The 12938-nt window shown below is 52.9% G+C and overlaps 1 protein-coding gene across 7 annotated transcripts in view; it reads right to left on the bottom strand.

The window, feature by feature from the left end:
• The window catches only part of HDAC4 (histone deacetylase 4), a 354088-nt gene that overhangs the window by 102087 nt on the left and 239063 nt on the right, over nt 1-12938 (bottom strand). For all 7 annotated transcript variants that reach the window (XM_032762194.2, XM_032762230.2, XM_032762216.2 and 4 more), the window contains one exon: nt 6225-6346. In XM_032762194.2, the coding sequence (XP_032618085.1) occupies nt 6225-6346 (122 nt within the window). The remainder of the gene's footprint in view (nt 1-6224; nt 6347-12938) is intronic.

Raw genomic sequence — 12938 nt, 5'->3', positions numbered from 1 at the left:
ATCAATGAAAAGATTTCATTTGCCGTCAATCTCAGTGTCGTTTTACCACTGCACAGTGGAAAAAAATATGTATTTGAAAACAATTAGTTCAAGAGCTCCTGGGGTGCTTTCCACATTAGGAGGAGTTCAGGTTTGATGGATGTCAAAGTTGGAAGGATGGGCACAGAGCCCTCAGTGGCCCACTGTTCCTGACACAGAAACTGCCTAATATTTAACCATACTCACCATCCCTCTAAATTTTTTGGAAAGGCACAACAAAGCCTATTTCAGAACCTTCTGAATACATTCACGCTCACTTGTTAAGAACATGAAATTGATGGAGGACCCAGCCCGGCACAAGAGCCCCTGAATCCCAGGGGGAGGCTGCCTATCTGCTAGCAGGAAGCTCGGCTGAGCTGGCTCGGGGGGGGCACTACAGATGTTAACCCTCTTCTTGTCTGCTCAAAGGCAGCTCAAGGAACAATGGATTCCACCGGCTACTGCCTCAGCAGCAGCTGAAGGGATACTCACCACGCTGCACCTCCTGAATTATGTACCACACCTTTACACACAGCAGCAGGAAGTCTCACCACGCTGCACCTCCTGAAGTATATACCACACCTTTACACACAGCAGCAGGAAGTCTCACCACACTGCACCTCCTGAAGTATATACCACACCTTTACATACAGCAGCAGGAAGTCTCACCACGCTGCGCCTCCTGAAGTATGTACTACATCTTTACATACAGCAGCAGGAAGTGTGGGCACTGCCCATTTCTTCCTGATCCCACCCCTCTCCAGCAGTTTCTGCAAACTGCATTAGAAAAAGGGATGGCAAGCAATGGTCAGAGGCAAACAGAGAGCCCCTTCCCAAACTCAGGGATGGATATCAGGGTGGAAAACACACTCTGTCCTATTTCATAGTACCGAGCCTACTCTACACACGGATAAGGACACTTGTAACTTTATTCAGGTCACTAGTACACAGGGAGAAAGCCATGAGCCTATTGACGAGCTGCGGGGCTTGACTAATGAAAGAACCATGAAGCCATGAAGTGGACGCCCACCGCCCCACCTTGCAGACCGGCGGACACAACGGGAGGTCATCTCATCTGCCCAGGATATGGTGTCGTGGGCGCCAGCCTGGCCACAGGCCCTGTGCTCTTCCTCACCAAGCGGGACAGCTTCCCCCCAAAATGGAGGAAAACCCACCCTATCTGCACATCTAAGCAATGGATGGATGTTTCCCACGGGCGGCCGTGACCTTGGGCGACTGGTTTCAGAAGGCCCCAGGTGAGGGGGGCAGAGCTAGATGAACACTTTTCAAGCCTGACCAGGAAGGCAAGTGCAGGGGGAGCCCAGGACCTTTGACTGACTGCCCAGATCCATGATCCATACAGGGGCCATCAGAACTCGGTCCCTAGGACCAGCTCAGCCCCCTCCCAATTTACACCCAACTGTGGAGACCAAGCCCTACCAGGAAGGATAGAGAATGCTGGAACAAGGCTGAAGTTACCAACTTCTCACCGAACGTGAGCTCTGGGATTTTGCTTCCTTAAAAGAGCCAGGATGATCCACGGCAGTGCCACAGCCCAGGCAGCAGCCAGGCCCCAACACATGCTGGAGAGAGTGTTTGCTGCTACGACTATGTGCCCAGGGACACTTGAGGATGCTGGACAAGGAGTGCTGTGGAGTGCACTGTTTTCAGTGCTCAGGTCCAAGACGCTGCTGACAAATGGGAAAGAACTGTGCTGGCTGGACAACAGTTAGTTGTTTTGGCCTCCTTTCATCTATCAGCAGTCACATGAGGGGAAAATTTAAGAGTCATTATAAAAAATACACGGTGACTAATATCTTTAAGAAGATCACGATGAAGACGTTACTGGGGAAAAATAAGATCCCTCAACATCATCAAAACGACAAAACGTTGCTTGCTTTTAGAAGTGGAAAAGGCTCCATTCCTCAGTGTGAACATGGACTCGAAGGCTCTGTTTAAATCAGTTTCTGGTGAAGCCATCTGACACCCACACAGTGCAGGAAAGATCCAGTGTCCTATGTCCGTGACAGTGATCCACAGTTCTGTCTCTTATGACTATATTTAAAAATACACATTTGGCGGCTTCACGAGTCTGCAGAAACCCAAAGTCAGGGTGAGCCTTGAGGCTGCACAGACATGGGAAGGGACCAGGCACCACCTCACCCTGGGCCGAAATCTGGCAGGAGGTGTAGACCTCTGAAGTGGAGACACCCCTGCTGCCAATCTCCCAGGAAAGGGGCGGGGCCTCCGGCAGGAAGAGCTGGACCTGAAGCCCCGGGTAGAGGGGTGTGACTCTCAAGCCCAGTGGTGGAGGCTCCTCCTGGGAGATGGCGCTCAGGTGAAGGCAAGCCAGCAGCCAGGAGATGAGCCCTGAAAAGCTAACAGAGCAAGATGGGCTCTTCTGGCCAGATTTTTGGTATAAATCTTGGTGTTCCCATCCCTGTGGTCCTTCCCTAAGTGGAGGTGAGTGGTTCCTGCTGGTTTCTACCTGAACTGTGGGCATGGAGGCAAGGAGGTGGGGGGATGCCGGGTCCGGCAGTTACCAGTCATTGGATGGAGAAAAAAATAAAAAACACCCTAACAGCGTAGAGAAACAAGAGCAGAAAACACCTTGGTCTGGTCCTACTTGAAGGACTTTGCAAATATTAATTCATTCACATCTCATGACAGCCCCAGGAGAGAAGCAATTTAAAGGTACATTTCACAGATGACGAAACGGAGGCACAGAGAGGTTCAAGAGCTCCCCCAGGTCCCAAGGTGGTGGGTGAAGGAGCTGGGCAGAAACTCAGGCACCTGGGCCTGCCCACAGGCACAGGCGACGTGAATGCTCAGAATATGCCTAAGCTCAGAATAGGAGTCACTGCATTGCTTTCACCAGGGAGGTTAGACATTTGAGCTGGTACAGGTGTGACCCGTCAGCAGAGCCAGCAAAGGACATGCAAAAAATGCATGGGGTGATGATGAAATTCACAAGACAGTGGCAAAGCTTTTCACATGTTCACAGGTCATACAATCGCCCTTTAGAGATGGAGAAATGGGCAAACTGTGTGCCAGGTCAGGATAAGTTAATGTAAAGTCAAAATCATATAATTATTTAAGTCTACATCACAATTATTAAAGACTATTTCAGTTCATTCAAGGAACTTCATAACTAAAATTTAATGACGTGTTTCATATTACCAATTATTGCAGAAAAGCACAGATATAAATTACTTAGAATGAGCAATGTCACGTGTTTGAAAGTAGACAGATATGTCAAGGGTGATACAGGGTGTGTAACTACACACTATTCTCTTAAGTGGTTTAAACATTTTCTCGAAATCTTTATGTTATTAATATTATTAATGTGGTAGTGATGTCTTTTTAAAAACGGATAATGCAATCAAATCTTAATGAAGTTCTTCTGGAGCACTAGGTCTTCTAAATAACATTTCCTGGAGTGTGAAAAGAGAATTCTCTCTTCCGTTTTTAAGGAAGCGGGGAGTTGGAGGGTGGTGCTATCACAAGGTTAGAAGCACAGTAGAAGGTGTTGGAGACTTTGCTTCCAATCACCCCCAGAGAAACACAAGGCAGCACGAGAAGCCAACGGCCACGGAAACTACAAGAGATGGTGGGGGCCCTGCCTATGGGAGAAAGGCCTCTGATGTCGAACAGCAGGGAAGGGCCGTGACAGTGTGCCGTCTCCCATGCTGATAGCCTTCCTTGCTATGAAGTACTCACGCCGGGTTCTGTTTCTTAGAACAGGAGGCTGATCTCCAGGTAGTGCTGATGTTTGGGATGGGGGAGGAGGCAGTGCAAACAGCTCCTAGGGCTCCCCCATCCCTGCTTTCTGTTGCGAGTTGGGGTGTGGAGCTGCTGAGGAACTGCTCTGGGGCCTCATGGGATGGGTGGTGTGTGCTGTCCTTTCCTGGGGCCCTTGGTGGAAAGGCACCAAATGGGGTGTTTCCGGGAAGACACGTCCCCACATGGGGCCGACTTGCTGGGCTTGGTGCTCTTGCCGGACGCTCCCTCCTGGGTCCATGGCTGTGGAGTCTGAGTGCCACAGCCATCGCTCCCAGGACAAGAGGAGACTCTGGGGCTGGGTGCATGCCACAGCCGTGAGGATGTGGGTGTGGGCAGACCCACTGTGCTGATGAGGAAATGGAGCCCAGGGGAACGGAAGGCATTTGTTTCAGGGCACACAGAGCTATTGCATGAGTGAGCACAGATCCAACCCACAGCGCTTGACAACAACACCTCTGGGCTCCCACCCTCCACACTCGGCATCGCTCCAGTTTCTGGGGCAGGGTTCTTCCGGGTAGGCACGTTCCTCGCCTCCCCATTCCCCGGGTCTCTCTCCCAGCATAGGGCCCACCACTCACCGTGGACTTTGGTTTTGTTGATGGAGTTTGATTAATAATAGCATCAGTCCCTAGAAAGGGAACCTGGAGGGCAGTTTGTAAGAATCAGCCCACAGATTCTCTCCTGATATTACTGGAGAGAACCTTTCTGGAAAAAATACTGATCTCTAAATTGGTTCTTTCTGTGGAGTTTTAGGGCGCTCTCCAGGTGAAATCCAGGACCATTCTCAGTAGAAGCATCAGTAAGAACCACAGGCTCACACCCATGAAACTCAAAGCAGCAGAAGCTCTAGGTTCACTTTTCCCAATAAAGGTTTATGGCCCAAATGGAAATGCACCCATGTTTGCGAGGTTCTTGTGCCTCTGACTTGGAGAGGACACGGCCGTCCTGATATGGCCCACTCCAGCAGGGTCTCCACCATCCCAATACAGCCCACTCCTCGGAGGTCATGGCCGGCCTATTATGACCCACTCCTCCAGGGACATGGCCGGCCCAATACGACCCACTCCACCTGGGACATGGCCAGCCTGATATGACCCGCTCCACCTGGCACATGGCTGACCCGATACGGCTCACTGCTCCAGGGACACCACCGTCTCAACACACCCTAACAGAGCCCACTCCATTAGGAACATGGCTGGCCTGACATGGTCCACTCCACCTGGGACACGGCCGACCTGATACAGCTCACTCCTCTAGTGTCACAGCTGGACCAATACAGCCCACCACTCCAGGGACATGGCTGGCCGATACGGCCTACTCCTCTAGGGTCACAGCTGGCCTGATATGACCCACTGCTCCAGGGACGTGGCTGGCCTGACACGGCTCCCAGCAGCCCCTCACAAAGCCTCATTGCTCCAGTGAAGAAGCCCTTGTGTGATTGAGTACGTTAATTGTTTCCGCCCAGAACTGGCCAAAACCTTTGGATAACAGAGAATTTGTTTAGCGAGAAAAAGTGGTGCCCCTAGGCTCTCATCTCCAAGAGCCACCCCCTAGGGAGGATGCCTTGGGATTTCCCACACTGTCTTACAGTTTGTGGGATCCACTGGCCACATCTGGGATGAGGCACTGCCCGCCCTCAGCACCTGCTCCAGCTCCTGCCCTCGCCACTTCTCTGGGCAGAGCCTCTGGAAGGCACTCCCTGGCCCCTGCCCTTCTTGCTACCCCAGCGCACTGCCCACAGCCACCCTAATCATTATCTAAAACCACTGCCGTGGCCCCTGAGAAAGTCCCAGAGGGTCCGTCCTGACTTGTCAGACACTGCTGCAGCCGCCTCTCCCTGCTTTTAAGATGGTCCAGGCACCTGCTTGTGCCTAAATGCCCTTCTCCCTTGGCTTAGGACAGAACTGTGGCACGTAACTCTGAGCCCAGCTGGGATATCCCTGCAGGACATAGCGAATTTCTTTCTCATAAAGATTTCCCTCCCACTCTGGGGACATGGAAGGCCATGCTGCTGGCACTGCCCAGAGCCATCCCTGAAGGCCACAGGCTCACCTGCTCTCAGACGGCACATGGCCCACCAGCAGGAACTGCTTCACCCCGTGACCACTGCGGGGATGCCCCTCAGTGTGGCAAAATCTAACACACCACCGAAAGAAAACTAAATTGAGTGTGCTTTCCAAGTGAGTTTGAGTGTTCGACAGTGGTGTACATGCGTGAGGTTCATTTCTTTTGGAATAAATAATAAGGAAATGCTTAGGGATATCTTTCAAAAATGATGCTCTAATGAAAGAAGCAAATATTTAAGAATCTGCAGGTGATTCCTTCTCTAAGCGGAAGACAGCGGTGGACCCTGCGTGGCTTGTGGCATGGAAGGTGCCTGTGCAGGAGACCTCCCGGCCCACAGCATGCCTGGGGCTACTGACCTGTTTTCCTAAGAGGGAAGTCATCTTTGGCGTCGTACATTCCCAGGACAGGGTGGTTATAGGAGGTCGACACTCCGCTCTGTGGTGGAGAACTCTGGTCAAGGGAACTGTGCTGCGTTTTCCTGGAGAGAAGGCAAAGACAGATGGTTTAGTTTGCCCAGGGCACTGCCCCAGACACGCTGCAGCTGAGAAGCCACACACGATGATCTTTCCCTTGAAACCTCAGCCCCACCTCAAAAGACGTGCCTCTTCCCTAGGCTCAAGCTGAAATTGAATGGAAACAAACAGGATGCTAAACAAGCAGGCAAACATCCGACGCCCACATCCTCCTCTGCGGGGCCGGCAGTGCTTGGGGCTGGGATGGGCAGCACCTCTGGCTGCTTTCCTGGTGGCTGTTCTCCACCTGGCCCTGTCCTCTCAGATGGCTCCAGCCTGGTCGGTTCTCTACCAGGGCCACCACCGGCCACTCAGAGAGCCTGTCCCCGGTGGGGAGAGGCAGAGGAAGACAGTAGGCTGCTGCATAAGGAATCAAAGGTGAGTTCATAGGCAGCCGAGACGCGGCAAAAAACGGTCTAAGAACAAATGCTGTGATGTCTGGGACTCTCTCTGCCACCTGGAGAGAAGGAGCCCATGGTGCTGTCTCTCAGCAGAAGGCACCCATCGTCATCCGCGCCTTCACCAGAGCAAAACTGACCCTGGTCACCTCCCTCTCTGGGGGAGGAACAGGGTGGCAGCTACTGATACCCTGTGCCCAGGGCGCTGACCTACGAAAGGGACTTCCCGTATGAACAGCTGGGTACAACTCCACACCCTCCAGGCAGCAAGACAGGAATGGTCTGCTAGGAGGATGGCCGGAGGAGGGACATGGGGAGGAGGTGGGCCCTGGGCCGGGAAGGGGATGTGGGCTGCCACCCAGATGACCATCAACAAGGCCTTTTCTGATGGCACTGACAGCTCAGTCTTGCTTAAAACACTGTGCTGAGTGGAATAAATTCTGAGTCTTTAAACTGTGTAATCTGCTTAATGACTAGAAACAAATTTGCCAACTTACTTATTTGGAATTGGTTAGACTATTTGAATACATAGTATGCCACACCAATACACCTGGAGTTATTTGAATTAAGAATGGAAGCTTGTAAATGGGTACAGGTGTATATTTAAATATTTGAAAGCACACCAGTGCAAAGAATGTGCTGAAGAGAACTCACAGACAAAACTGAGGTGCCAAGCCCAGGCACCTGGGCCGTGGAGTGCTGGGCCGTGGGGTGCTGGGCCGGGGGTGCTGGGCCAGGGGGTGCTGGGCCGTGCATCACGGGAGGAGCTCAGGGAGCTCCGGAAAACTGCGCGGCTTCAGGCCACGCCCCAACCCCGCCCACTGCTCAGGGCGCACCTCCAACCCCAAGCAGCTTTTCGCTGTTTCCCGGGGAATTCCACCATGCAGTCAGGCTGGGACTGCAGGGCTGGGACACGCCTGTCTGCACCTGTGCAGGGGCTGTGGCCTCCAAGTGGGACCGCGTCCTTGTGCAAGCCTCCCTTCTCTTCCCTGTTGTTCTGCCCATCCTCTCACAATCTCATGAAAAGGTCTGGGGGCAACACTCTTTCTCTACCAAATAGTATTTTCAGATTGTATCCTATGGGGAATGTGATCTTGGCTGATTCCAAACTTCTTTGACACCAGGTGACAGTCTGGGACCATTTCTGCGTTCACTTTTTCCTTCATAGGAAACATGGAGTGACTTGCACATGCATCCCACGAGTTAAAAGATCAGTATTTACATAATAAATCATGTAAATAAATGGAATAAAAATTATTATATTTGAACGGTAGGATTTGCTTACAGTAAAGCAGGAGTTGCAAAAGTTACACTGGTTTAAGATCTAACAGACCTTCTCTTACTGTTCTGATCTCTTGAGGTGCCTTCAGTGTTAAAACCCCCACTTTCCTGTCAAACCTTAAAACGAGCAGAGCAGCAGGTGCAGGAGGGGCTGGGCCCTGCCCTCCAACTGCCAGCGCCACCCCGCTGGACCACCTCGATGGATCCAGAGACCTCACAGGAGCGACCTCACCTCCTGCACAGCCCAGCTCACCGCCAGGAGCACACCACGCAGGGCCCACCCCACCGCGCACCCGCCCTCCAGACACCAGGAGAGGGCAGCCCTCACCGTCAGGGCCGGTCACACCTGCCCAGCCCTGGTCACATGGTCCCAGGCCAGACCGCACACTCGTGCCCTCCGTGAAGAAGCATCCAGCAGGGGCGAGCATAAGTGAAGCTCTATCCCTGCTGCAATCACACCTGCACCGCCCACAATTACTCTCACAGCTGCACATCACACAACTAGTAACACATCCGCACATCACACAACTAGTAACACATCCACACATCACACTACTCACACCCATGCCTCACACTACTCACACCCACCCATATCTGCACCTCACACTATTCACACCCACACACACCTCACCCATACCCATATCTGCATCTCACACTACTCACCTCCACACCTCACACACACACACACTCATACCTGCACTTCACAATACACCCAGCTCACAACCGCAGCTCACCCAACTACTCACACCTGCACCTCACTACTACTCGCCCCCACACTTCACACTATTCACACCCACATCTCACTTTTCACACCTGACACACCTCACACTACTCACACCCACTCACACCTGCATCTCACTTTTCACACCTGACGCTCACACCTACACTACTCACACCCAACTACACTCACACCTGCACTACACACTAGTCACACCCACATTCCACATCCCACACCCAGCTCACTCCCACACCCCTCACAACCTATACCCACCCATGCCCCCTCACCTTACACAAACTCATGCCTATACCCCACACTCACACCCAACTCACACCCCACATCTACCTCACACAGCCCACCCACACCCCACACACCCACACACTTCATGCCTCATCCACCCACATCTCACATCCACCTCCCACACACCCGCATCTCACACTCACACCTTTCACCTCTCCCACACCTCACACTCACCTAACCCACTCCATAACCCACATCCCACATTCACACCTTACACTAAGCTCACCGGAATCTCACACCCACTCACACTCACACTCACGCCGGCCCACTCCACACTCACACACAGTCACACTGGCCACCCCACAGAGCCCTGAGGGTAGAACCTGCGGAGCTGCTCCCTCCACCTCACCTGACCAGAAGTTATCTTCCGGTTTTTCAACCTTTCATTTCTTGCAGCCTGGGGATGGGACACAGATGCTGGGCCAGGAGCTGAGGTGCAGCCCCCACGGGGCCCTGGGGCCAACCCGGATGCCGCACCTAAACGCAATCCTTGTCTCCCGGAGGAAGATGGAAAAGCAAATACTGTTTTCTTCTAAACACTGGCTTAACTGTAGAATAAAGCTTCATACAAACTCAACCATTTCCATTCCGAACCACTGCCCTTTCATCAGATTTGCACCAGTGACTTCCAAGAAACACAACGATGAACCACACACACCAGGATACTCCAGCAGAAATGTAACAGGATGGGAGCCACATGTGACATTTACAATTTCCTAGTAGCCACATTAACATGGATAAAAATAAATGAGTGGAATTAATTTTAGTATTCGATTAAACCATTATAAAAACCATCCTTTCAACTTAGAATCAATATAAACATATTAATAAGACACCGTAGGTCCTTTCTTCAGACCAGGCGTCTGAAATCCCGCGCTCTGCACCTACAGCATGTCCTGGTCAGACCCAGCCACGTTTCAAGCACTCGGGAGCCATGTGTGGCTTGTGGCAGCCACACTGGAAGGTGCCATCTCATCACAACAGTCTTAAAGCTGGAAGCGCTGACTCACGTAAACACCCACAGAGCCCGCGCCCTGATGAAGCCACAGCACCATCCATCTCTGCAGCCTCCCAGCCCTGGTCTGCTTTCTCTCAGCCGATTCGCTTTGCTGACTGAATTTCCCATCAGTGGAGTCATGGGGGTGGCCTCTTTGTCTAGGCACCGTGCCTCTGCGGCTCCCCAAAGCTGTTGCAGGCACCAGCGGTCCGTTCCTTGTCACTGTGGAGTAGCATTCCCATGTGTGCAGGGGCCCCAGTTTGCGCGGCCGTTCCCCTGTTGATGGGAGCTTGGTTCTTTGGTGACCGTGACCGTAAGAAGACGATTCATCGTGTTGCTTGCTTTCATATGTCTTGGGCAAATATGGAGAAGGAGCACTGCTGGGTCACAGGGTTGGCGGGTATTTGTCTTTGTAGGAAACTGCCTGCCTGTTTCCCCAGGTGTGATTCGGATTCCAACAGGCAGCACGCAGAGGTCCAGGGACACTGCATCAGCTCCAGCACCCGGCCTGTTTCACTCCGGCCATCCCCACAGAGGTCCAGGGACACTGCATCAGCTCCAGCACCCGGCCTGTTTCACTCCGGCCATCCCCACAGGTGTGAAGGGGCTGCTTGTGCGGTTTTGATTTGCATTTACCTGATGACCAGCGATGTTGAGCATCTTTTCCACACTTACTGGCCATCCTGTGAGGTACCTGTTCAAACCATTTGCCCATATTTTTAAGTGAGCGGCTTGTCTTTTTACTACTGAGTTATATGAGCGAGCTCTACATTTTGGATACAAGCGGTTTGCCAGATATACGCATTGTGAATATTTCCTTCCATTCTGTAGCTTGCTTTTCAATTTTCTTAATAGTGCCTTTCAAAGAGCAGAAGTGTTTCAGTTTGTGGAAATACCATGTTTTGGGTTTTTGGTATCTAGTCGATGATTTTGGCAACCTAAGAAATCTTGCCTCCCCCTCCCCATCAAGGTTGGGAAAGTTTCTACTAGGTCTCCTTCCAGAAATTTGATCAGTTTTGCGTCTAGGCTCAGGTCTATGACATCTGAACTAATCATGCGTGGTGTGAAGCTGGGGTCAGGGCTTCAGTTCCTTCCCCATGAAGAGCCAGTTTTCTGACAAAAGTTTCTGCCACCACTCCATGATGTTTAAGTTCAGGGTTCAAATATGGCAAAACAAGAAACCACCAGACTCCAGGGAAACAAACCTGTCCTCTGGCTGACTTGAGATGTAGTCCTTCCCCCTCCAGCCTGAATGTCCCCAGAGCCCTCTGAGAAGAGGTACCCCCGCCCCTTGCCATTAAAGCCAGGGCATGCCGGCCTTGTCCAGGCCAAGACGCCCACCTTGAGCACCGGCTCACCCAGGGAATTCCAGGAAAAGTGAGTCCTCCCAGCCCCAGCCACTCTGTTTGTCACCCCTCCTCCCTGAAAGCCCCCCATCTCCCGTCTCTCAGCACGTCCCTCAGCACCCTGAGGCTGCCCCAGGCCACCTGTTCTCCCGTGGCCTCCTTGACTGCAAGGTGCAGCCTTTCCCTGGGCCTGCTGTTCCGTCCTCCCCTCAGGTCCAAGCCACTGCCAGGCTTCTATTCCTGACAGCCTCGCCCCCGCCGTCCGCTCCCCACTGACTCCTGGGCGAGGGGGCGCCAGCTTCCCACCTTCTTCCATGCTGCCATGGCCACCCTCTGGGGGCTGCTCTGTGCTCACCGTGACCCCTGCTTCCCAGCAGCCCCGCTGCTCTGGTCCTGCATCTTCCCGCTGCAGCCTCCCAGACTCTGTGCTCCTCTTCAGAAAGGGCTGCCTGTGCTTGCCCCACTCCCGTCACTGTCTTCTCAAAGCTCCCTTGCTCGGCTGCCTCCCAGGGGGACCCAAGGCGGCCCTGCGCTGGCCCAGCAGGCTCTGCACGCCAGCTCTCCATCCTCCGCCAGGCTCCAGGCCCACCCTGCCCCTGGCTCCTCATCCTGCCCTTTCTAGCTTGGGCTCCAGGGGCACCATCTGAACTGCGATCCACACTCCTGTCCCTTGCTCCTTCTGCCCTGCAACCCCACACCCTGCCCCAGTCAGTGGGACAATGGAGTTTCTCCACAACCAGTCCAGGCAGTGGACTGGCTCTGGGGGCGCAGATTGGAGTCCCCCTCAAAGCGGCCTCCCAGGTGCTGGTCGCCAGCGATTCTCAGGAAGCCACCTCCTCTCTCAGGTCCCAGTGGCTCACTGCTGTCACGTGCTACCTCCCATGGACACCGGTCTCACACCTCCCTGCGAGTTTGTGTGTCCCTGGTCGAGTTACCCAAATCCAGGTGGTGTGTCTGCCGTTGAGTGCAGCTTATGTGCCACTGGCAAGCACAGTGGCTGCCGGAGCGGAGGGCGTGGGCCACCTGTGCTGGAAACACCTTTTGGAATGTGTCGGGGTAGCGGGCGGCCTCCATGGAAACAAGGGGGATCGCATCTGGGCTGTGGGGAGTCTCACTACACATAGCTGTCCATTTTGAGGCTTGAGAATAGCTATTTTTTTTCCAATGAAATTACTGACATTTCGATTTACAAAAACTCCCTTATTGGATTTTTTCTAGAAATGAAATGAACCTTGAGAGCAGCAGAAAACTACATTTCAAAGCGCTCTTCTGTTGCCCTTGCTCACTGTTTAAAGCTGCATCACCTCGCCACTCGCTCGCACTGTGCTCTGTGAACTCTCCTCCGAAGGCCTTCTTTTGCATGGCACGTCGGCTCTCTTCAGTCCTCAGACGAATAAGTCTTTTGTGGTCTCTGTCAATTGCGTGGGCTCTGGCAGGGTTTTAGTATAAAATAATGGAAGTACCACAGGGGCTTCCTGACTAGCCTAAGAATCATTGAAGCGTCAGGTGGGAATGCTG

This window comes from Hylobates moloch, unplaced genomic scaffold (assembly GCF_009828535.3).
Source record: "Hylobates moloch isolate HMO894 unplaced genomic scaffold, HMol_V3 SCAFFOLD_1, whole genome shotgun sequence".
Taxonomy (NCBI): domain Eukaryota; kingdom Metazoa; phylum Chordata; class Mammalia; order Primates; family Hylobatidae; genus Hylobates; species Hylobates moloch.
Note: the sequence above shows the minus strand (reverse complement) of the source record. Positions and strands in the feature narration are given on the sequence as shown.